The 27,579-nt window shown below is 37.9% G+C and overlaps 1 protein-coding gene across 1 annotated transcript in view; it reads left to right on the plus strand.

The window, feature by feature from the left end:
* The window catches only part of LOC145684851 (uncharacterized), a 74,502-nt gene that overhangs the window by 16,628 nt on the left and 30,295 nt on the right, over positions 1-27,579 (plus strand). Inside the window, exon 2 of the mRNA XM_081757216.1 lies at positions 12,537-12,629. Coding sequence (XP_081613342.1) covers positions 12,537-12,629 — 93 coding nt within the window. The remainder of the gene's footprint in view (positions 1-12,536; positions 12,630-27,579) is intronic.

The following is a 27,579-nucleotide window of genomic DNA, read 5'->3' on the forward strand; positions in this document are numbered from 1 at the left end:
CACAAGCAATGTTCCTTCTAGACATGTTTCTTTGGGGGACACTTTCCCCGGAGCTCTGAGAGTGCTCCCCGGAGAAGACCAAAATAATACGTCTATAATACAATAATGAATAGAATAGTACCGTGTGAAAATAATATGTCCCCTACGAATACTAAGTGTGCCTCCCGGAACATGTTTTCTGATAGAAACACTAGTCACAAGAGTGTATGAATTAAATTTTTTAAACATTTGTTTGAGCACACAAAATATTATGGGACAAAATCATGTTTTAATCCTTTCCCTGATTACCTAGTGTCAATTAACTGTTCTGTTTCGTTCAGTGCAAAAAATTGTATCCCCTAGAACTTTCCGGAAAGCTGCGCGCACACACACACACACACTCAAAATTCACTGAAGTTCACACCACGTGTCTAAATATTTATGCATCCATACTTCTTGCAATTATATAATATGATAATTACATTTAAAATCTAATTTAAAAATGTATTACTAATCACTGAAGGTTATACTTAGCTACCGGTAGGTAATTGTAATGTTACAGGAAATACACCTGCTTTTTAATCGTTTTTAACTATATTTCAACACTATGCCACACGAAATACAAAATTTCCGGTTAAAAGGAAGGAAACGAAATGAATATTAAATTATTACTACGGAAAGGTTTGTGTTTATTTACGGCTTGAAATGAAATATAGAAATGCACAAGGTTTAAAGCTTAAAATAAAATGGAATCGAATGCGTAGTTCTAGGCATAGACGTTGTTTTTAGGAAAAGTATTTAGCAATTATATCGCTCCCACAGATCTACACCTAGAACTTTTTGTTGAGGGGGATTCATACTCAAAATCCGGACCGGATGAGCGCTCGTATGGTGCAGACGCACGTATATATTTCTTTAAAATTACAAAGATTTTTGGGGACCTGGGAGACCTCCCGTAGGTGTGTTCCTCGCTTCCGTAGATTTTGTTTGAAACGGGAGATATTATTATTATTATTATAAGAGGAAATGGAGAAACCCGACTTAATTCACTGATTCAATGTTGTTATCTTCTTTCTCACCTCAACCATAGGTTGAAGGGCAACATGGAAATTTTAAAAATTTTCTCTCTCTTGGGAGAGCTGTTTTATACTTTGATAAGGTCTCTTCTTCGTAACTACATGTAGATATTCTACCCTTGGTCTTCCTCTTCCTGATTTAACTTCTGCCTTTCCCTCTATCAGCACGGTGATCCAATCGGAGTGCCGAATAAGATGGCCAAGCATACTGTTTCTTCTTTTTCCTATTATCTTCATAATCCTTCGACCTTCATTTCATTAACTTCTTTAGTGCGTCTTCGTTCCTTTTCCTTTCGATCCAAGATATGTGCAATATTCTGCGCCAACACCACATTTCAAATGCTTCCAGCTTGGATATTTAAGCTTTTCTCAATGTCCACGTCTCTGATCCATAAAGAGCCACGCTTTATACCAGGGTCTTAATAAATCGTTTCAAATGTCCAATGACACATTTCTTGATGTTAGCAGTCCTTTTTTTCCTATTCAATGCTTGCTTAGCCTGTGCTATTCTGGAACTTATGTATTTTTCGCTGTTATAACAAAGTCATATGCTCTACAATAGAACAAGGGATTGTTTTTCCTTGTATTGTAATGCTTGGCTGGAAGTTCGCTCATACACCTTTGAAAATTAGAAAAAGTCATACATTCGCAACAAAGTAAGAACACCTGACGTCAGCGATATTATGTTTAGAATTTTCTGAATAATACCTATTCGGAGTACGTATTTGACTTATTTAGTTATTAGTTTACGTGCCATACAAGTATTAGTTCTTTAAATGGTTTATTTTGAAGTATCACAATCATCTGTTAATTTTACCTTATCTGTTAATCAATCAATCATTTTAGTACAATAGAACTACTATTTTCATTTCCTCGAATGCAAAAAATTTTTTCTGTATTTTCCGGTTTCCAGTTTCCTTTGAAAGCCTGACATCTAAGTTTCTGATATCTGCATAATATCATTATCGAACAATGTTCCTGATCTCTTATTTTAGAAAGTGCAAGGGTGGACAGAAACGTAAGCAGGAATTTATTTCGAGAGAGGGGTCGAAATTCAATTTGTAAAATTATCCAGGTTTCAGGGATACCCACCCACTACGTAACGTCTCTGGGGATAGGAATGGAACTCCAAAATTTAGAAGGTGATCATTAAGTTTAATCGGGTACTCACAAGCACGTAAGTCAAGGGGGAGGGAAAGGCGTAAGCACACTGTCGGGGCGACAAACTAAAGTACCAGCGTTTCATGCAGAACAAACAACTACCAAATAAACTTGAGGTCACCGATTGCTGCAATAGAAACATTCTTTAATATATTAACGCTTGAAAAATACACGAAGTTCTACTCACTAAACTTCAGCACGAAGATCTAGAGGAAGGATCAAAAAACTACATCTACCCGACGAACTTTTTATCAGCGGCCCAGAAGATTAATTTTGGTGATCGCCAGCAGAAATATTTTCCTTCCCTCTTTTTTTTTCTTGGAATTTTACTAAGGGGATGCCATCTCCTAGCATACCCCATTTCCACCCCTGAGTTTGTGTATTAAAGTACTGTAATCGGTTCCTTTCGTACGTAAATTAACAATTTTGTATAGGAGCTTATTTGACAATGATTCATTTTGGTCTGACTACAGAAAAGCACATAGTGTATGTTTCGTTTTCTGTTGCCAAAGTGTTCAGTAGTATTGGAACATTACACGCGACAGTGATAAGCAGATGCTAAGGAGAGCCAAATGTCACATGATATACAATTAAAGAAAGATGAATATGCAGACACGGACGAAGGTTTGCTTTATGATTTGAAATTTACTCACGGAAGTTTTAATTCTATTGCACTGAAATTAGTTACAGATTTAAAAAGATGAGAACAAAATATCTGAATATTTAAAGGATGAATACAGCATAAAAATTATTCCTCGAAACCAGTGCTTCAGTTGGACCGGAACTCCATTCCCATAAATATTTGCCTTAGATATTCAGCAATTCCGTAACAAATTAGCTCTTGAGCCGTGTGCATTACGCCAGGGCAAGATAAAAACATTTTAGAAGCCCGAAGTATTTAAAACATTTTGGTATTCCCATATATATGTAATTCGAAATATAAACAAAACTAAACCATAAAATAAAGTTTTGTTAATCGAAATTGAACCAAACTTGCATTAAGATGAAAAATCAAGATTTTTTTTTTTTTTTTTTGTATATTTCCACTTTAGTTATATTTAGTCCGGGATTAGCTCGGACACTTTGGGATTGAAGAATTGTCCCGAATCTTTCGAAAAGTTAATAGAAGGCCGGAAATTTTTGATCTGTTTGGTCAAGCAGTTGGCTTGCAATGTTGTTTTGTGTGGACTTTAATGGAAAAATCAAGCGTGATAAGATATTTCTCGGGAAAATACTTTCATAAGAAGTTTTTAATCAAATAATAATAAATAGCTAATTGTAAAAAATGTATTTTAAGTAAAGAAAATGAGTAAAAAAGACATTAAAAAAAACAGGTGGGTCTATCTTTCATCTCAAAAGCCACCGCCGCACCCAATTCGAAAAGATGCCTGGGGTTGGTGTTCATAGATTGTGGTAAGCCTAATTATGCTTGAAAATTTTACTCCTATTTTTTTTTAATTCAAAAGGTTTTAATCACATCTTCAATCATTACTTATTATTATTATTATTATTATTATTATTATTATTATTATTATTATTATTATTATTATTATTTCCGCCAAGGACGTAATTTTCTTTTGATGGAATTAGTTCTTATTTTCTGATGTTGTACAGAAAGTATCCAAATTTACAGACTACATACCACGTTTCCCTTGTTTCGATTTAGGCTACGTGGCAAGATTTTTTTCCCTTCGATTTCATGACTCTTGTCTGAGGTCTACATTCTCTGAGTTAGTTTTGTTATTATATATATATATATATATATATATATATATATATATATATATACGAGTACCTGTATTTAATCATTTAATATTAGGTGACGTTTTGCAGAATCATGTTCAAATGCAGCATTTGTAGTAGTTTACTATATGATCCATGATAAATTTGGCTATGGAAAATTTCTATCATACCCCCTTCCCTCGATGCCCTAAGCACGTGCTTATTTCCGTAATGGTTAATCCACCCGTGCATCCCGGTAAATATCTCTCCAACTAAATCACTGCTCTAAACGAAAAGGTCATTTGTATCCACGACTCTTGCATATATATATATATATATATATATATATATATATAGTATATATTGTATCATGTGAGGTAGCTTTCCATAGAAAACAGAGTACAGAAATATCATTGTTTATTACACTATATATTATATTCTCAAAACAAGTGAGAGCTCCCTCGTGGCTAAGCGGTTAGCGTACGCGCCTTTGGCGTGGGAGACCCAGGTTCGATTCCCGGCGGGAGCTCATGTGGCTGGGATTTCACGTTAATCAGTAGGTCCACGTCTCATATAGCCTCGCTGCTGAAAGGGACGCTAAACTAAAAATCAACTCAAAACAAGTGACTATTTTTTTTTCTTTTTAGATAGACGTTGAAATATCTGAATGGTTTCGACACTGTTATCTACTATACCGTAAAAATCCTTACCCTCTGAAATCTGCTGCATTTAAGTCCAGCGAAGGTGTTGGCAATATTTTACACTTTTCCGAGCCCTATTTACCGACAGAAGAAAATCAATGTAACACCTTATATTAATGTTGAGTCTCGCCGAGAAATCGAATTCTGTTTAGGTGCTCACTATACGTGTAGGACCACTCCTAAAACAATCAACCAACTATTTCAATTTTTAAAGTTGATCATCAGTCACAATATTATGCTCTGCTGACCGTCATTGTGTGTCTAGCAGATTTTAGGCAATATACAATGAGCAACTCGTTCATCTGTCCGGGCTCCATTAGATGTTTTGTGTGGAATGGGAATTTGTTTAAACACACACAGCTATCTTTGACATAGACGTCCAGAATTGATAGTCACATTCATTGATAACAATGCAATAGTAAACATACATGTAGACTGCAAGCATAACATTATTAGCAGTTGCCTTAAATCGAAATGATGTAGTTTTAGTTAAAATTTCTATGGTTCATTAAAGTGATTGTTATTCTAAAGTCCTTCTAAAAGTATTTATTATTTGGGGTACTCTTAACATTTATTTACAATTTTACTTCGACCTTCTGCACATACTATTTATTCGACTGAAAGTGCCATCTACAGGCGATATTTATAAACTACTAGTCGAGACCTCCAAAAATGTCACAATTGTCTTGTTTACTCATGAAATGTGAGATCAAAAGAAGAGAAAAGCCACGGACGGATAAAGAAAGCAAGTTACTATATTTATATAAACAATTCTCATACCTTAAATAGAAGGTATGAGAATGGTGCGAATGAAATGCCCATTTTGACGTGGGAAAATCACCTCGCATCAAAACATAGGGATGGGACTGAGATTACGCGTCTAATGCAACAAACTTCGCATATAGCCAGAAAACAGGCTGGAGCATCCAGACAGTCAGGATATTGATTTAGTTTGATTTGATTTTACAAGGGTCATTCAAGGTTGACCGGGATTTTCGTACTTAAATAATCGATGAATAGCCGGATCATGATGAAACTTGCAGGTGACGTAATGTATTCCTTCTCGAGTAACTAGCGCCCACTACGACGTATTTGCCGCATGCGCAGCAGTTGCAGCGAACATGGCGGCAAGCAGTGTGTCTATGGCTGTGAAGCAGCAGTGTGCAATCCAATTTCTTGTGAAGGATAAAGTTAAACCAGCTGAGATGTTCAGAAGATAGCAAGCACAGTATGGTGAACAAACGATGTCACGGACAAGAGTGTACGAATTGTGTGAACAGTTTCGCGAAGGACGGGAGTTGGTGACAAATGAAGCGCATGGACACATTCGCCCGACTGCAGTCACACCAGTGAATATCGAACGTGTTGAACAAATTATTCTCTAGAACCGGCGAGTAACAGTGCGGGATATTGCTGCCGAGGTGAATATCGGTGTCGGGAGTATTGAGACAATCATTCACGATCACTTACGCTTCCGCAAAATCTGTGCAAGGTGGATTCCCAGCCAGCTGACATTTGATCAGAAGTGGACACGCATGACGGTCTGCGAACAGCTTCTGAATCGGTTTAGAGCCGAATGTGATGAATTGTTGCAATCCATCAGCACGTGCGATGAAACATGGTTACACAATTCAACCCCAGAGACCAAAAGAAGCACTATGGAGTGGCAGCATAAAGGTTCCCCGCCACCCAAGAAAAGCAAAAGAAGATCATGGGAAGTGTCTTCTGGGACATGAAGGGTGTTATCCATGTGGATTTTCTGAACAAAGGGAGCACAATTATTGCCCAATATTACTCCACATTGTTGAGTGGTGCTGTACGAAAGTCCATTCGCAGGAAAAGACCTGGGATGTTGTCTGGAAATGTCCATGACAATGCCCGCAGTCAGACGGCCAATATGACAACAACAACTCTCGCCCAAATGCGCTGGGAAGTACAGTCCAGATTTAGCCCACAGTGATTATCATTTGTTTGCACCCCTTAAAGACCATCTGGAAGGGAAGAAATTTACGACAGATGAAGCATTGTGGAACGATGTCATCCAGTGGCTACAAAAACAACCAAGTTCTTTTTCTGTGCCAAAGGAACCAGGAGCTGCTACAACGATGGCAACGGTGCCTCGACGCGTACGGAGATTACTTTGAAAAGCTGACATAGTTTGGTGCTTCTTGTGCTATCTGTTTCCTCTGAAGAAATAAAAATCCCGGTCAACCTTGAACGACCCTTGTAGTTTGGTGTCCATTTCAGCAGTGAGGTTGTGGACTTACGGCTTAACGTGGGATGCAAAGCATATACCGGAAATGGACCCCTGTCTCCCACGCCAAAGACGCGTACGCGCCCCCAACCTAATACTTTGCTTTCTTTAAAAAAAAACGTAAAAATAACAAGAACTGGCCAAATTGACTCAACATTGATATTATTTGAATTTCCAAACCAAACAATGTATGTATTGCATATCCTCTCCAATTATTCTTACTCTATCCGAACTATATCCGCGTTCGAATTGCCTGGATAGCCGAATATCTGAATCTACATTAAAAGAAAGTTTAAAAATAATTGGAATATTAACTATATGTATTCGTTCATAAAAATATATAATTTTGTTGAATTCTTATTTAAACCAACGATTAAAAAATGTTTAATTGGAATTTTCGCGCGAAGCCTATATTTTTGGTGAATTTCCTAAGTCGGTATTTCACCAATTTCAGTGATACTGTATTTCTCCTTCGCATATTCTAAGAAAATTATGTTTCTCCTTTATTTATTTATTTATTTATGTATTTATTTGTTTATTTATTTATTGTTTGCCCTTGCAAAGTCAATGACAAGGATAATATAAATCTCACGAGTTCAACCGAACTCCTCCGAATTGGATCAAACTTGACACTGATGTAGACCATGATCTACTATCTACGTAAGTTTCTTAAATATTACGTTGTGTAGACCATTAATTCCGAAGTTATACGTAAATTAAATACCAAATAAAGAACTTTTTCTTGTTTCTGTGTAAGTTACTTTTCCTTTGGTGATTGCCTCATTTACCAAAGCAGCATGTACTGATTTCAGCATGTCCGGATTGCGTGCAATACTCATTAATCCGGGTAATTGGAAATTGACTTATCTAAGTTCTCCTTTTCCCGGAAAACTTGTGCATACTAGGCGAATGTCTAATTCCTAATAAGTATATAAAAAGATTGAGTGTTACAGTCATTTTAACCCGATCTCGGTGTTCTGCAGGATAATAATTTAATACATTTTTGTTAACCCTTTCACTACCAATTATTTTTCGGAGTGAGAAACATTAATATATATGGTTATTTTAAGTTGTTGTCAAAAGTATAATTATAAAAAAAATATTTCCCGTCGTTTTGTTTTTCAAAGTGGGAAAGGAGGTGCATATGCATCCCACTGATATTTTTACGTGGGACCTATATGTCCTAGTAGTAGTGAAATGAATGCTCATCTTGTATTTTCAATTATGATACGTATATTGTCAGGAAACCAGGTGGAAAGCCTTCCAGTGGAATTTGTAATTATAAGAATTCTGTAAACCATTAGCAGGCTTCTCTTTCCAAGTGGAACATCAATTCATAGCAATAACATGCGGTAAATTACCACGGGTTCTCTGAGAATGTATTGTGGGACACATATGTCCCAGTGGTAGTGAAAGGGTTAAATAGTGGTTATCTCAAAGCATCCGCCATTTTAATGAAATCTATTCGACTGAAAAACAAAATAATATTTTGAGCGAAACTTTCGATAGCTAACGCCGATTTCATGTTTATTAATGCATCGTTATGACTACTTTCCATTGGTAGAGAATTTTATTGGAATTGATTATAATATACCGAGTGTAACAAAAGTCCAGGACCATCGTAATGCTTAAAGGTACGAAAAATGGAAAAATATGAAAGTTCTTGGAAATAGGTTATTTTCAATCTGAAACGATGAAATTCTTTTGCAATTGCACCAGCCGTTTGTGCATCACTCTGCTAATGTACCCAGTGGTAAATGAAAAATCAACATTTCTAAAGATATACCACATTGACTTGACTTAGTTTTCCCTTCCGAGCGCTGCTGTCGGCTGAAGGAATTCTACTCTCGCTTAGCAACAACTGAACCCTTATTGAGTCAACGCGTGTGTGTGTGTCGAGGGTGTGAGCTTTAGTTTACATTTTTGCCACGGCTCAAGACATTTTGGCAGCACTATAGTTCAGTAGGCTGTTCCCTATAAGACTCTCACCATACAGAATTGTTGGAGGATGGATTCGAGGTGTTTTAAGTTCCTTCACACAACGATATGCTTGTTCCTTATGTACGAGGCGCATTCGGAAAGTAAACTCTGATTGGTCGGTGTGCTTGAAGTAGTGAGGGCAGTGCTACCAACTTTGGACAGACGTGCGCAGTAGATTAGTCTGCATTCAGCCGTGGTAGAGTGAAAGTTTTCTGATCACGAGTTCCACTTTCGTAGCGTCTCAAACTGTGTGCTGCAACAGAAAATCCTGCCAAGTGCAAGGTGCAAGCTGTTATACTTTTATTACGGCAAAATATTATTCGGCAGCAGCTGCTCATCGGGAGCCTTATGATAAAAAAAGGAGAATCATTGCTAAATAGGATCGTAACCGGTGATGAAACGTGGATGAAGTTCATGAATCCTCAAACTAAACAACAGACAATGGTGTGCGCCCATAAAAATTCGCCTAACAAACAAACAAACAAACAAACAAAGAACAAAACAAAAAATGGCAAGATTTTTCTGGCAGAAAACCCAAGGCAACCGTGTTTTGGGACGCTAAAGGGGTGTTGCTGGATCAAGCGTGGATCGAAGCAGGAAGTGACTTGGATCTCAGCGCTTTGGTGATGATAACGAGATGAAAGATGTAGTCACAGGCAGGCTCAAGACCAAAGATGTTATAAAATAGAGGATCTGCCCTTACAACAAAATTTTGAAGCCATACGTCACAGTTTCGCCACTCCTACTCTGCCCACTCCGCCCAATAAGATCGCAACGTTTTGAGCCAACAATCATGGCGGAAACAAAAGTAGCCAATCAGACGATGGCGGGAACAAGAGTAGCCAATCAGACGTGCCAATGCTCGGTTGTTTTTTGGCTTCATTAGTTTAATAGGATGAAGATACATATGGGCAGATCCTCTATTTTATAACATCCTTGCTCAAGACACAGGTGGGAGATTTTTATGCTGATGGGATTTCTAAGCTAGTGCAGAGATATGATAAGTGATTGAATGTTTATGAAAACTATGTTAAAAATAGAGCGAAGAAGTAGTTTTCAGATGTATATAACAAATTACTCTTATTTACTTTGGTGTTTCTTTTTTTAACCAATTAGCGGTTACTTTCCGAACGGCAATCGTAATTTTTATGTGGCTTTACGTTCCGTTCAACCAGCCTGCTAAACTGGCAACGTTGCATTTTCATTTAACATTGAGCGCATTAGCAGTGTGGAATCAAACGGCTAGTATTACCTGACCAGGATAGCAGTGCGGTTTTGGGAGGATGGCGCTGCTGTTGTGTTTACATCAGTTTCTGGGCAAGCGCGGTGGGACAGGGGAGCGGAGAGTTTCACTCTGCAGTGTATCCAACGGTTTTTAAAAGTTGCAGTTTGGATGTTATGCATAGCCTAATCTCTTTCCGCTTAATAAAGAACGCCGTAAGTTATGTGGTTGTAGTGAACCATTCCTTCAGTAATGCAGATGTATTGTGAATAGTGATATATGAATGGAAATTACCAATTTAAGAACAACATAGCACAATTGACAATTCAGTGAGCTTCTACCGTGTATTAAGCAGATTGTATAAAAATTGATTACGTTTTATTCGATGTCATTATAAAATAGGAGTGGGGGGCGCGGTGGCTCAGTGGTAGAGCGTTCACCTCCGGTGCTTGGGGTCCCTGGTTCGATCCCAGCTCGCGCCGTGTGGACCTTGTGGTGGACAAACACCGTGCTCGTGGGTTTTCTCGGGGTTCTCCCGTTTCCTCCCACTTCATTCCACCATTTTCTCTCATCATCACCGTCTCCTTTAGCCTAACCGGCATAACCGTGGGACGTAAAATAAAGATTTCATTTCATTTTTTTATAAAATAGGAGCAACCTGTAAAACGCTGCTCGCTAGTTTGTTTGCAAGTTAATATGGAGGGTATATTTTTGTTGTAGTTGTTTTTTTGCTTGTCACAAGATGTTCTGCAAATAACTTCAATATCTTTTGAAACTGTTTGTCTTAACTTGAGCCAGGAGCGGATCCAGGCTGAATGTTTGGGGGGTGGTCGTTCGAAGTCAAATCAAGGTAAGAGTGTATTGCAAAAACAAAAAAGTAAAACAACTTTAGAAAAGGAGAAGTAGCTATTGTCTGCAATTGTTAGAACAGAAATGGCCACATGCGATTTCGAAGGTGGACATTTTTTTGAGCAAGAACGCCAATGTGAGTAACTTCTTTGACTTCTGCAACGTAAAACAAAAAAATAGTAAGGCCTACCTATTTTAAGTTTTATTTTACATTTATAATACAAAGTTGAAAATTCTTAGGTTTCATTTTTAAAATAAGAAAAATATCCTATTCTGGGGGATGGCAATCGCCCCGATCGCCCCGCCCCCTGGATCTGCCCCTGACTTGAGGACATGCGTGAAGTGGTTTATTACGAACAGGACAAAAAGAACTGTGATAGATTGATTATAAGTAATCCGGTTAGAAACACTACTGCTTGCATTTTAGTTCCAAAACCGGCCGCCCGCACTCGTTCGCTCGTCAGGTAATACAATCGGAAAATTTCCACCATTTTAAATTGAAAACAACCTATTTCCAAACAACTTCTCTCTTTTTTCTTTTTTCTTTCTTTTTTTTTGGGGGTCAGTGCTTAAAACAGAGCTAATCTATCTATGGCCCCGGACATTTATTACAACCGGTATATATTTCAGAAATCCTATATGTGTTGCCAATTATGAAAAATATACCCTGTGTCCATTTCCGAGAAATTAGTGTCAAAAATCTCAGGTTGACATCATCTGGATTGTTCTTGAGGATAAAATTGCTCTTGAGTTTACTGTTAAAATGTAGAGATGTCTCTCTTTTTGCATGTCAATAATATCTGAGTCAATTGAATGCACTTTATATATATATATCTAGTTACAAAAGTGCAATGTAATTCAGCTAAAACTCTTCGTTTACTGTGGAGAAATTGACAGAAGAATTTAATTTTTAGATAACATTGCAATTCTTAGCATTTAGGAACCTGTAAATTTATTTGAACTGACTTAATTTTATTTCCACACGCTTGGCAAATAGCTGTGAGTATCTGCATTACTTTTTACTGATTGGGTTGCTAACAGACGTCTATCAATAGTTGATTATAATAATTGAACTTACTGGTTTGAGAAGTTCTGACAAAGAGAGCAAACCTGCGATAGTGATACTTGACGCCCGGCTAACTGGTATATTTCAGGGCCGTGCCGTGGGGTAGGGGGCGAGCGGGGCGACGGCCCCGGGCGCCGAAGTAAGGGGGCGAAAAATTCGGAAGAAAAAAGGAAAAGATAGGAAAAATTGCTTGGAATATATGTATGGGGGCGCCGTCGTATACTCTCGCCCCGGGCGCTGATTTTTCACAGCACGGCCCTGGTATATTTTGACAATTTCTGTTCTTGTTATGGTTCTGTATCTGTATGAATTAAATCAATACTATAGAAGTGTTGCTCTCGCATTTACCAAAAGATTTTTTATTTGTGCTGAGATTTATCCTTTTATCGACAGGCCTTATAAAATTCGGTAATAAATGCTTTTGTATATTTCACCCAATTTAACATGTATTTCCACAATATCTCATTTACTGTATACACACAATACGATAATTAATAAATATTTTTCTTTCTATTCAATATTTCAGGCCCTAGTCACTGCTGCTGTCTTGATATCGAGCTCGCATGCAGAGTTTCCATTGGGTTCCTTGCCAACGGAGACAGCCCCATTAGAGTTCTATGTAAGACACTGTTTTCTTATTATTTATGATAAAATTAGATTGTTATGATATAATTGATAGAGGCTAATTTATAACTAGAAGATATGAGTATCTCTGGTTTGTAAATGTACTAAGGATTACCTTAAAACAAGTACACTAACATATTATTGTTTGCTTTAACATACGTATATTAACAAATTGTCGGATATTTAATGTATTCATAATACAGTAAAATCCTGGTATTTCGAATCGGACACACTGAGGCTATTTTGAAAATTCGGATTATACAGAGAAATGGTGGCGAAGACAAACCATAATATCTTGGAGTGAAAATTGGGGAACAGCTATTTTTTGTATACCGAAACGGATAGTTTCACATTACTTGACCAATATTACTTGGGAGGGATTTAAGCCCGTTGCCCGCCCCCTTGCCACTCTGGTGTCGTCATTGAAAAGGAAACAAATATTTTTATATTACAGATTTTTGTATAACTACAATATACCACATTCGTTTATACTATATTTTAGCATTTCACGCAAACTTTTTTTTAAGAGGGTTATTTTTATTACTTTGAATGTTCTCTGGACCACCCTACTTTGTCTCAATTCGAAAGCTTTTTTTTTTTTTTGTGAGTGTGTGTTTATGTGCGCGCGTGTGTGTGGGGGGGGGGGCTCATCAGAAACTTCGTAAAACAAATTCTCACACGGAAACATGAAAGGAACCACAGATCAAAATGGATGCACGAATACATTATTGCCCATCGAATTTGGTCATAGCGATAAAAGAGAGGGTAATAACTCAAGCATGAAATATCCGGGTAAGGTCTCGTCGGGTTAAAGAAGCTTAGTAGTTATTTTGAATCTAGAATTCATTATTAATGCATCAGTGAATATTGAATGTGTGCCAGTTTTAAATTTCTGATTTACCATTTGTTTTCGTTGATAGAAGACTTCCTGAATCTCCTTTTCCAACCCTGCCACCGCCCTTGTTCAACATCCACTGGTAACATTAATGAAATCTAGGGTCGAAATAAACACTATGTTCTTCTTTCACCAAACCTTAATAATAGACACTTCCGGTCCGGACCTGTTTGAGATTCTCAATTGTTCTGTGAGATAAGAAATTCACTTGAATTTTTCTTCCCTGTATTTTCTGAACTAATGTTCTATCAAAGGGAACAACTTGAGGAGCACTCGTAGTCAGCGGACCACAGTTTGGGAAACACTACTATGTTCTATTATATTAAATTGAATTCCTTTATTGAATTCTTCTATTTAAAAAAAAGTCCATCAAGTCCTATTACTTTTCTAATATTTACCCTTATATACTCTTTACCAACAACGTTGTATCCAAACTTGAGAAACGTATGTTTTGAAACCAAATAGTAAGAGTCATTTCGTCATTTCCCTCGAAGAGTAGTACACATGACATTCAAACATAGCGGTTGTCGTTTTGAGCACACGAGCAAAAGATCTAAATTGAGTTGTCATATTGATTGCTTACGTTAGAATGAACGCAAAAAAAAAAACAGAACAAAATATTTTCCATAATTAACTAATTCTAAAGTAATGGAAAAAATGAAATCTTTCAGTTTAACGTCCCACGATTATATCCTTTAGGCTAAAGGAGACAATGAATAGGGTATAAGGTAATTGAATGATGATCAAAGAATTGGTGGAATGAGAAAGTAAGAGGAAACGGAAGTACCCAGAAAAAACCCACGGACACGATATTGTCCACCACAAACTTACTTGGGCGGGAATAGAACTAGAGACCTCATGCACCAGAGGTAAGCACTCTACTATGTAGCCACCGTGCAGTCTAAAGTAACGGAGATACAGATGGTGATCAGAAAAATGGAAACACCTGTAGTTGGCAACACGTCAGATGTATGGGTTGGCAGTGGTGTCATGGTGCCCGCAGCGCCGGACCGCTTGTGGTGGTGCGTTAGGTCAGTCTCCATAGTACGTCAGGCGCAGTGGAACAGCAGTGTCCAGTGGTTGCAGCAGCCGGAGGTATTGTAAAATGGGAGACCTCTCAGATTTTCAATGAGGGCAAATTGTTGGTGCGCGGTTATGTGGAGTGTGTGTGATGGCAGTGGCTACTGTGTTAGGTGTGTCGCGTGGGACAGTGTCGAAGGTGATGACGGCCTACACAACACACGGGAAAACCACATCGGGGAAGCGGAACAGTGGGCGGAAGAAAATCATGAATGACAGGTCACGCCGGGTATTAAAGCGCATTGTCACGCAGAACCGTCGTGCCACTGCGGAGCAAGTGACGGAGGAACTCAATCAGCACCTCCCCCACCCTGTTTCGACAATCACAGTCCGCCGCGAATTACATGACATGAACTTACGGGGTCGTGTTGCACGGGCCAAACCGCTCATCAGGGACCATAACGTTTTCGCACGCCGCAAATGGTGCCGCGACCATGCAACTTGGACCGTTGAGGACTGGAAACGTGTGATATGGTCGGATGAGTCATCCTTCACCCTATTCCCAACCACGGGCCGTATTTATGTGTGGAGAACGCCCAAAGAAGCTTAGTGTTGCCACGAGACGAGACAAGACGAGACTTCAGGCTGTCTCGTCTCGTCTCGTGCAAAGCATGTCTCGTCTCGTGTCTCGTCTCGAAAAAGTGTGCTCATCCCGTCTCGTGTCTCGTCTCGAGAGGTTCTGTCCCGTCTCGTCTCGTCTCGTCTCGTTTGTCTCGTTTTGTCTCGTATTGTCTCGTAAAAAAATATAGCAGCATACCATGGGAACGAAAGTTAAATGTAGCAGGCTGCACCATGCTAATCAAGATACAACTAAGTTACAAGTATTAACCAGAACACAAAGACTAGAAATGTCACGGTAGCTACATCGTGAAGCCTTCACCCCTGATGTATGTGGTAGTCGGTTCGATCTCGGTTAGTGCCATGTGAGCTTTGTGGTGGACGAACATCGAATGTGTGGGGGGGGGGCGCGGTAGCTCAGTGGTAGAGCGTTCACCTCTGGTGCTTGGGGTCTCGGGTTCGATCCCAGCCCCTGCCAAGTGAACTTTGTGGTGGACAAACACCGTGTGCGTGGGTTTTCTCGGGATTCTTCCGTTTCCTCCCACTTTCTTCATTCCACCATTTCATTCATTACTCATCATCACCGTCTCCTTTAGCCTAACCGGCATAACCGTGGGACGTAAAACTCAAAGATTTCATTTCATTTCATTTCATTTTTCGAATGTGTGTGTTTTCTCGAAGTTGTCTAGTATCCTACCATTTTCTTCATTCCACTAATTTTCCCATCATCATCCATTCGGGGTGGGCCAAAGTTGCCTAAAGGTCTTAAAAATAAATTCAAATAAGCTCACAAGGCAAGGACAAATAGTTTACAAGATAATATATCTCTGCTGTTAGTTGTCTGAGGCTTCTCGACCCTGGCTTTTCTTTCTTTTTTCTTTTTTTTCTTTTTTTTTTTTTTATATTCTGAAACATTGAAATTTGTTTCACCAGTTTCAATACACGAATATACAGTAAATTGCTCATAGGTACGTCGAAGATGAAGACACTAATGTCAAATAATGTTTACACGACAAGCAAAGTTCGATGTAAAGGTGTCACCATCCACGACACTATCGTATACTATCAGCCCACTTGCTTTATAGTGTCTGTATATATATATATATATATATATATATATATATATATATATATATATATATATATATATATATACAGACACTATAAAGCAAGTGGGTTGATAGTATATATATATATATATATATATATATATATATATATATATATATATATATAGAGAGAGAGAGAGAGAGAGAGAGAGAGAGAGAGACAGACAGACAGACAGAGAGATGGAAAGATATATAGATAAATAGAGATATAGATATGTGTGTACACTTTGATTTCATATATTCCAGCCTTTAGGTTTCCATACCAATCCAAAAACTACTTTCCATTTTAGCATGTTTAGATTTGTTGCAATTATTTTTTTTTTTTTAAAAAAAAGCTCGGAACCAAATAATTTTATTGAGTAATGGAAAGTATTTGATTGAAATTTTATATGTTACTGCACAGTAAGCTCTACTTAAAGTGCCATAGTAATGGGAGCTGAACGACACATCGGACCAAAGAATGCTTGGGGCCAGTCTTCACCTCCATGGTACAAATCTGTTCCCATAACCGCGGGGTGTGTGCCACTATATGGTGGTTGCCCCACTTGTGTAACGAACTCATGACAGTACACCCAGATTAGCTAGTGGTCTAAAAAAAGTTGATTTTTGGGTGGCCATTTTGGATTAAAGTTTCTTATATTGTCGTGATCTATTCGCAATCATACAACGTACATCTTCATACCAAGCTGAGCGGTCTGCGGCGATAGACCATCGGCTTGGAGGCCCCGGGTTGAGTCCCGGAAGGGTCATGCGTATGGATTTTAACAGCATTTGTTTTTTCGTATTGTGTCAGGGGGCAAAATCGTACGGGATAAATGGATTTCAGTCTGAAAAAATTGGAGAGAATATCCTCCCCAGGATACTTTCATGGGAGTAAGGAATTAGTAAAAATATAGGATATACATTTTATAGCAGGTTTAAAATTATGGTTTGGGTATCCTATTTCTTTTCTGTTAATTATATTCTTCAATGTTCGAATTTTGATCATTCTTATGATATTTTCTGCTTTCAATGGAGTTCCATGAATATTATACCAAATGTTCTTTACACTCTGTAAGAAACCATTTCTGAAAATAATTTAGGTCCTAATGAATATTATTCACTAGGAAAGGGAAGTATTCCCCTCCTCTGAACATGGAAGCAGAGCAAGGTCCGTCGACCCTACTGTTCCGCGCTTTTACAGGTCCCTTCATAACTCGTTGTTTCTGCGTAGCCACTTTCTCCAGCTGTAGTGTGACGTCACAGTGGTGAAGCAGGGACAAATATCGTGTGGTAAGCCTATGTTCCGCCTTAGCGATTTGCAAAGGGAAACAAATTTTTAAATGCAATAAAAGTAAATACTACATACAGATACAATATGTACTCACTATAGCATTGAGTAGCACTTGAAGAACAGCTTTGCATCCACTGTCTTAAAGAACACTCCTCCTGCGGAGTTCGTGTGTTTTTCTACTCAAAAACCGAATTCTGAAGTATGTCTTAGCCTTGTCGAATAGTTTCAAGATCGAAGTGTCTTTCTTAGGACATAAAACGGTCAGCCAATCACATTCTTTTTCTTTTCTTCGGTCCACAGTTTTTTGTGAAATATTCGAAATATAACTTCATACTATTTTATTGCTTCCATCCACCTGGAAGAAGGTGAAACGAGACCACCACATAGCCTCATATTGCCACCATTGAACTTCGAAAGAATCGCAACTATCTTGAATCCTGAGACTTCAACTTTCGATATGATTTCGAAGAGTAATTTTCTTTTCATAGTCTTATCGAAATCATAATACACTGGCTGTTTCCACACATCTATTAAGCCTCGAATCATTGGCACCTGTACATTTCTGTGTGGTCCTAAAAATAAATAAACGTTTTGGTCATAGCATACACGCCTATTAACATTCAATTCATCAAATATAAGCACTGAAAATTTTTCCACACTCTTTAAGTAGCGCCCTTGCTGAGTAAAAAATTTTCAAAACTGGGGTAGGAATACCAGGAAAAAACGGTAATTTTTGCATACAACGTCGAAATGTTGACACATTGGGTACGGGGATTCGAACTTGTAACCGCAGATGATTGTATAATTTATCAATGAAGCGTGTTGTGTTAATGCATGAATGATATCTTAATCAATCCATCTTAGTTTTTTCTTGCCATTCATTAGCATATTTACTTGGCCCTGTATAAAACTTTTTCGTAATATATCCACCACCGGTTATTAACCACTTTATTGAAACGATCACAATATTATATTTTAGAACTGGCCTTTGAAATTAATTCTTTATTATATTTGCTTTCCAATTCTTTTAACTTCGTTTGTAAACATATTATTTTGGCTTTGTACATACTGTTATACTTCAGTTTTTCGTTCTCTTTACGCAAAAAGGAGAGCTCTTCTTTTGGTTTATGCCCCTCACTCTCCACAAAACAAACGAAAAATAACATAAACAAAGAGTTATTTTTTATTTCAGTCACAATAGTTATTTCATCTGGCTGCACCCCAATGTCTGATTTGTTTTTTCTTTAAACACCTAACTTCCGTACATTCAATTCTTTCATTATTTGCATCAACACGGTTCCGTATAGTAAAGGTAAGTTTAGTGAAGGCACGTCTTGTTTAAACTTTTTCTTGGGTAGAATATTTAGAAGCTCACATTTTAAATTATGTCTATAAGCTTCGGGAATAAAATGATTGGAGTAGACGCTGGCGTTTTCAACTTGAAAGATGTCTTTCCGACAGCATTTCTTTTGCCAAACTTTCCGCAAAGGAACCGAGGGAAATACATGATAAATAACTTTGGAACCCATAGTATTTCTACTATAATTGCGACAAGTACTTAGTGTAGAATTCGACATGCTTATAGGCTAACACGAGCACTACAGTAATTAATGTTTTCTTAATACAGGAAAGCAAGAATCACTCACTTTCCTGCAAAAATCAAAGAAACAAACAAGGGTGAATGACAAGGACCTTGGGCGAAAGCTGTTTCTACTCCCGCCGTGATGTCACAATTTTACTACATCTTCGGTTTTCAAAGAAGGGTAGTTATGACACGACCTTAAAAGAGGAAAGGAACAGTAGGGTCGACGAACCTTGGAAGCAGAGGGCAATTTCGCACACTGGTCAGATCAAACATTTCCGCGTAACAAAACGAAGGTCCCCCTGTAAGACCTCTTCATTTAAAGTGTTATTGTTAGTATCATAAATTTGTTGAAAGCAAACAATTTGAAGGGTTCGTCGATAATATCTGCTTTCTTTGTCCTTCGCTCGCCTTCCAAACGAAGAGGTGAATTTTACAACATGACTGCTGTATAATAAGCGAGCGATTGGTAAAATGGTAAAAGTGTATTTTTATGTGTATGTGTGTGTGTGAGAGAGAGAGAGAGAGAGAGAGAACGAGAGAGAAGACAAAATTTTAGTTGCAAGATGACATAGTTCAATTGCCGTTTTCGGTTAATTTCGGCTCATATAGCAAAAAGAATACCGCCACCAGAGAATCCGCCATCTCAACCAGAACTTTCAACTACAGCCTGCAATGAGTGTAGACCTTATCCAGTTTTCAAATTGAATAGATGGTGGTGGTAGTTCGGTTTCTTGACCTTGTAAAAATCTTCCCTGTCTTTGATTTTGTTTGTCATCATTCCAGCCAGAAATGAAAAAAAAAATGAGAATTCCTCAGTTTACGGCAAGGGGAATTGGGGACAAGACATTAAGGATGATATTTATGGAAGCTCATGTATCACGATTGTTTCATTCAATAGACAGAGGACATTTTTCTATGAAGGCTTTTCAACATGTTTTCTCACAAAGGGGATTTTCCTTTTGCAATCTATATGACCACTGGCAATTTCAATCTTGGCCATTGCCGCCAGCGTTTTCATTTTCGAGACACGAGACGAGACGAGACATTTCACGAGACGTCCCGTCTCGTCTCGTGTCTCGTCTCGTTTTCGAGACGGGACAAGTAGGCTGTCTCGTCTCGTGTCTCGTCTAAAAGGGTTCCGTCTCGTCTCGTGTCTCGTCTCGTTTACGAGAAGAGACGAGACGGGACACGAGAAATGTCTCGTCTCGTGGCAACACTAAAGAAGCTTATGATCTGCAGTGTCTCCGCCCAACTGTGAAACATGGCGGCGGCTCGGTGATGCTGTCCTGTGGTGATGGTTTTCATTGGGTCCTGTGCTCACACTTAGCGGACGAATCACTGCCAACGATTACGTTGCAATTTTAGGAGACCACTTGCATCCTATTTTCCGGATGTTGTTCCCGGACAATGACACCATCTTCCAGGATGATAATGCACTCATTCACACAGCTGGCGTTGTTGCAGCGTGGTTTGAGGAACATCGGGATGATGTTCAACATCTTCCCTGGCCCGCCCAATCCCCAAATCTCAAGATAATTGAATATCAGTGGTCCGTCTTGGAAACACGACTCCGGAGACGATTTCCACCTCCATCCTCTCTCACAGAACTGGCCGATGGCCTGCACGAGGAATGGTGTAAAATTCCACTTGCTACCATTCACGACCTCTATGCCTCCATCCCACGTCGCATCAAGGCTGTTCTGAAGGCGAAAGGTGGCCCGACACCATATTAATCGGGTAAATTGCAATTTCTTTCAGATGTTTCCACTTTTCTGATCACCATCTGTATGTGTCACGTCTGTTGAGGAGCGCACCCAAAGGGAAGGGGGAGGGATGCACCGGCTCTGGACTTTCTCCAAAACTTCGTAACTAAACATAGATTTGTACAGTCCGCAGCAAAAAAACTTGCAATATAAGCATGTTAGTTTATTGTGAAACGACGAAGTCTTTTGCTCCAAAATAAGTGTACAGAGGAGGACGCCGAGGTTTCTCCTGAAGAGATTCATGCCACTTAGACGTTATATTGATTTCCTGCGCTGTTAGGCGTAGTTTCACAATAAACTTACATGCTCCTGTTGCAGGTTTTTTGCTGCGGACTGTACACATTCTCAATAAAATTATTCTTGTTTAACAAGGAAATGATTGATGTAGCATGATCTTACAGTTCATCTGCACTCTTTCTCTTATAAAAAGAACCTAGTTCTATCCTTTTTCCCTGAAAATATAGGTTGAAATATTTTACAATCACTTATCGTATTTTCAGGTGCAGAATAATATCCGTTCAATACTACATAAACGAAGTAATTTGTAATATTGGACCTTACCCCCCTACCAAAGCTTAGTCTCTCCCACCGAAATATTTTTGGGTACGCGCCTGCGTCTGTTGGACAGGCAACGAAGTGATCTTTCCGAGAACAAGAGCGACAATATACTATGCAATAACAGATTGCAGCAGGCTGGTAGACAGCCCAAAAATGTGTGTGTGTGTGTGTGGGGGCGATCCAACCATTTATAGTTCATTGCCATATTATAGTACATTTGCAAGCCTACCGTGAAAATTTTAGGGGGACCAACGAAAATTTAGGGGGCCCGGCCCCCTAGACGTCCTGCTACGGGCCTGGATTGCAGTAATTTTCATCTGTTCAAATTACCGCTTATTATTATTATTATTATTATTATTATTATTATTATTATTATTATTATTATTATTATTATTATTATTATTATTATTATTATTATTATTATTATTATCTAACCACATCTTATCAAACACAAGAAGTAAACGACCTAACTCAAACTTATTCCGCAACTGAATATATACCGTATTGTTCCGTAATGCTCCGTTATATGCACTCTTAAGTTACGTAAAAAGCCGGAAATTATTAACAAGTGGGACGCAGTGTGAGACAGACCTTGGATCTGCTCGTAAGAGATTTTTTACACGAACAATACAGTATTGGGAACTATTATTAAAGCAAAACATAATTTTTTTGGTCTGCAAAGTGCTGCCTCCGTGTTGGGAGAGAATGGAAAGTAAGTGATTTAATATACCACCCAATTCTTAGGAAAAGAATAACTTTCTTTTTTCTACAAAAAAAAAAGTTCTTTGTTAATTAAGGATTAAATTATACAAGGAGCTGCTTCTAGTGCTTGGCATTCGAAATTCTGCCTGTCATACGAAATTCGAAGTTTCGAAAATATTGCAGTATCACCGCTGAGTATATTATTATTATGTGGTCGTATCCTAGTATTATGTGCATTATTATACGCTTACAGAGGAATTTCTGGATCTTTTCATTCTTTCTAGCCGGGAGAGAAGGTGCCCAGTGGTAGAGCGCATGCTTAAAGTGCGTGGGGTCTCTAGTTCGAGCCCCGTCCAAGTAAGTTTGTAGTAGACAGCATTGTTTCCATTGGATGTTTTTGAGGTATTCCCGTTTCCTTCTACATTCTCATTACACCAATTGTTCCATCATCATTCATTTGCCTTAATAATCGTCTCCCTTAGCCTAACGGGGCACAATCGTGGGACGTTAAACGAAAGGATAATTTCCATTGTTGCTATCTTTGACTTTGTTCCGGCCTTTAAATGTGTTGACTCTATCGTTACCATGACAACAAAAGTTATTCACTTATACAACGATTCTGAGACTGATATAAGTTATCAAAAAATATACAATTCGTTCATTTGACATTGACACGTTCCGCTTATTTGTTTGAAAACTATCATTAGAAGAAAAAGAACAGATTCTGGCTTCAGTAAGACCCAAAACGCCCTACACTAGCGATAAAAAATATACTTAAAAGCTCTAAACTAGTGGCGGATTTAGCCTGGGGTAGGGGTGCCTAGTTTCCCCTAGTTTTTTTTGGAGTGACAAATATAATTGAAGCTATTATTTACAAAATTTTTGAAAGTTTATAGTAAACTCACGATATGCCTATCATAGTCTGGTTTTGGCTCCATCCCAGTTTTTACTTCTTGATCCGCCACTACTCTAAACACTTTTTCTTTAGTTGGCCCACCAATTTCCCCAAACTCCATTCTATATTTTTCATGCAATTATTCACGGACTTCAATTTACACAACAATCTACAGTAAGAAAGACAAGAAATATTATACATAGTGACATCTATTACCACGAATATTTACTTTAGAAATTTGCGTTACGCACTGAGACATTCACTTTTGTTATAATAATTGTCAATGTGTCTAGGGATGCGCACGAGACGAGTCGAGACAGAATTTTCCTGAAAAATTCCGAGTCGAGACACAGCTTTTCCAATAGAAAAGAATACATTTTTCGAGTCGAGACATCACTTTTACAGCACATTTTCGAGACGAGACAGCCTCAAATCTTGTCTCGTGCGCATCCTTAATTGTGTCCCTTGACCTACTTCCAAACCAACGTTAGAAATCTCTTAAGGAGGGTTGAAAATCATTCCAGATGCGTTATGCACAAATTGACGTCTTTCGCTTTTATAATTTGGTTTTGAGGTTTCGAAACAAGGGTATACGAGGGTAATCTCAAAAGTCTTGAAAGCGCTGGGGACGCAGGAAACTGTTCGTGAGGGTGTTGACAGCATTGCTGAATTAGTTGTTTCTTCCATCCCCAAAACAAGCTTGCGCGCACGTTCTGGTACGCTTAGTCTTGGCTTGGTAGTCGCTTAGCACTGCAGCCAAATCCGAAATTCACACAGTTTATTCATTTTTTTAAACGCGAAAGCCGATTGAACCGATTGAAATTTATCGTCAATTGACGGATATGTGTAGTGAGATATGTATGGATGTCAAAAAACGTTCGCAAGTGATGTACGGAGTTTGCTGTTGGTCGTACTAAACGTGACAACGAAGAAAGAAAGGGGCACGAGACCGTCAATTTCCGATGAGACGGTCGCGAGGATCGAGCAAACCAATGACTATAAAGTGATCACGATGAGTCGAGAAGCTTGACCTAGATTTACAAATTTTACCACCCAATAGACCGCGAGGGTGTGTCCCGGTCGTCAACCCCCCACCCATGAAATTTTGGTAGTGTCGTCTATCGCGCTATACGGATAACATCTCTTGATTATACGGTGTTGCCAGATAGCCGCTAAGATTCGTTTTGTTGTTATTATTGTTGTTGTCATTTTATATGTTTGCTATTATTATTACCGTTACCATTTATACCTAATGTGATTGATGGTAATTTTCGTGTGATAAATCTTTAAGAGGGATTTCTTTTTCGCTTCGTTTGCCATGCCCTCTAAGTTTGACAACGTTGTTGGTACCCTTATGCTATTTCATTTTTTCTCAAGAGCCCTTTCGGAAGGCAACTCCACGAATCGTCCCGAATTCTTCCGATACATCACATGTGAAGGAAGGAAGTTCTACGATTCGTGAAGAACACATGCGTCACAAGTCGTCGCGATCACTGTAGTCAGTGATGTCAGATGGCGGGAAATTTCCCGCAAAACGGAAAATTCTTAACATTGGCGGAAATGCGGGAAATTCTGGTTGGAAAAGGGAATTTCTGTCAACTGTTCTTTCCTTTCATTCATGTCGTCCCTTTCTCACTCCTTGTGTTTATTTATTTTTACATGGAACAATGCATAGATTGGAAATGTTTCTGAAGGTTAAAAGAATTAGAACAGGAAGAGAAGTTGACAAACCGAACCAAATAAAACTGATTGTTTATGGCGCCAATATCCATTTTTCTGGGAGAAAAAGAAGGGAGAGAGGGTTTATGGCCCTTTGCTTACGATATTTGGTATGGCCAGTCATTCAAGGAATGTTAAGTGAAGGGTAGGAAGAAAGGATATGCTTGGAAGCAGAACACAGACACACACACACACACCACACAAACACACAAAAAATGTATATTTCTCTTTATACAAAATAAACTACAGATAGAAAATAGAAGGATGGCCTTATGATAGATTTCTTCTCCCGCAGGAAAAGATGTACTTCTGATTGATTGCTCATAGTTATTTGCTTTTAACTTCAAGTTATTAATACAATGATTAATTAATTAATCATTAATTATAAATTAAATTAATTAATGATTAGTATTTTTTCTTGGCGGGAAATTTTGCAAGCGATCGGGAAACTTCAGGTCTTTGAGCGGGAAGTTTGTAATTCTGAATCTGGCAACACTGACTGTAGTTCGCGTTCCCTAAGTTTAAAGAACATCTAGGCGGAATGCGCTTCAGTAACGACGACTTCGAGGTGAAAGATGATGTTCCACGCTTCCTCAAACACTAGGCGACGCGGCGAGAGCTGGTATGACATGGGGATACAATTATGCCACAGCGCCTTAAAAAAAATGTATTAACCGAAATGGTGAACTAAAAGATACTTTAGTTTTGGGATTATCCTTATGCTATATATGTTTAAAGGATAATAGATCAACAGACGGCATTACCTGGTTTATTATTATTATTATTATTATTATTATTATTATTATTATTATTATTATTATTATTATTATTATTGTCGCCTGCCTGTGTAGCAAATCAGAAAGCGTAGAACAGCATATTCATAACCTTGTTTTCCAGAAAAGAAATGACTGGCTATGCGTAAATATATTTAGAAACATATGTAGAAGGTGCAATAAATTTGTAAATTGAGAGATTTGTTTTTATAAAAAAAATTTCATATTTTAATTTCTTTATTAGTAATTAAGTAATTGAATGTCATTTATACCTAATAATAGTAAAAAATGAAATTGAATTTTTTTTTTTTTTTTTTTTTGTTTAAGGTATCAGGTCAGATGCTCAAGTGTGTTTTGCTCAACTATTAAAATGTGGGACATTTCCTCAAGTGTCTTATTTTGCTATTGATCATGAACTGGAAATCCATCACAGGCGCGAAAATATTGGCTAATGGCCAGAACGGGGGTTGAGATTTTCATATATGATAAAATATGTGCAGGGTTGCCACAAGTTAGATATCATATTTTCCATATTACGAAGGCAAAACATTGTATCTGAGCAATTCAAGGTACAAACTGGATTTCTTTTATTGCTTAAAAGATTTAAGAAAAAGAGAATAATTAATTACAAACGATACACAGTATGTACGAATTCTTAAATAAATAACATTAATTTCTCAGGTTATGTACAGTATAATTCAAATGAGCTGTATTGAAGGAGATTATATTAAATGTTCCATTGTTTGAAACAAAATGTTTTATGCGTAGAGTATAACAACGATTAAGAATAGTAGGCCTATTAGCCAAGAGAAGAGATTTAAGGCTGTTTCGTCTTAAAAAGGAGGCTTGAAAGTGTTGTCTTTAAAAATGAGTTTTTGAAAGAGTTCGATGTCACCTCCAAAATTCTCTCTCGACATTATGTTGGGTAACACTAATTCCATAATCTATATAGTACTATTATATAAAAGAATGGAAGTGATTCGCTCATCATCGCCTAGATCATGCTTCTTTAGGTAAAAATAAACGTGAAATTTTTGACAGAATATTCCTCGGGTGTACTCCACTAGCGCACAAAGAAATGAAATAAAGTGCTTATGGTATTGCGAGCACACAATATTCGATATTGCGTTGTCATGGTTAGATTTGTTTTACAAATTATGGCTATATAAGAGATTGTTCCTGTTACATAGAGAGGCAAATATCAAGAAATATAATAGACGTTTATTATAACACGATTAATTGCCACATTTTGATTTGCGAAAAATACGGGAAGATGTTTTGTATGAAAAGGTAAATAGCAAGAAGTATAACATATACGTAATATTATTATATAGTAAATTTTATATCCACGATATGTCTTTAATTGACGTTTACCCATTTTTAGTTAGCACCTATAAAAAAGAGAATAGTGAACATCACCGGCTAGCACCACAGTATAAGTGCCGCTAAATGTGTAACTTTCGTGAAGGGGAAAATAAAGTTTGTTTGTGTACCAGTTTTAGACAATTTAAAATAGGATTCTTGAATTTCATTTATGCACAATTATTCTTGCTGTTTACTTTGAAAATGATACCATATGTTAATAGAGAACAGCTGTTTACTTTTTTAAAGAATATGCTGACAATATGAAAGTATAAAGACGTGACACGTAATATGTTGACCTATCTCCAAATTCTGTTTTCTTCTCCAGCGCGAAATAAATTAACTAATCTTGTGTTCAGTGATAATGCAATATTTGTTTCGAGGGTGGAGGATGGTGATTTTGAAAAAAAAAATCACTTGCCAAAAACTGTTTTACACAATGGAGTATCTTTGCATCATATTTTGTGCACTCGAGGTTTCTTATTTGTGTCATGATCGCACAGAGGCCTTTATTTGAGCACTCCCGGCCTACGGCCTATCCCTTTTATTACGGAGGCAAGAGATAAGAAAGGATTTTTGGAGCGCGTATTCCAAGAGAAATAAAGAGGTTTTTAAAGTTTTCTTTTCTTTTTTAAAAAAAGAATTCAGTATCTCACACATTCATGAAATTAGA

Source organism: Thermobia domestica, chromosome 5 (genome assembly GCF_964235325.1).
Source record: "Thermobia domestica chromosome 5, izTheDome1.hap1.1, whole genome shotgun sequence".
Classification (NCBI taxonomy): Eukaryota; Metazoa; Arthropoda; class Insecta; order Zygentoma; family Lepismatidae; genus Thermobia; species Thermobia domestica.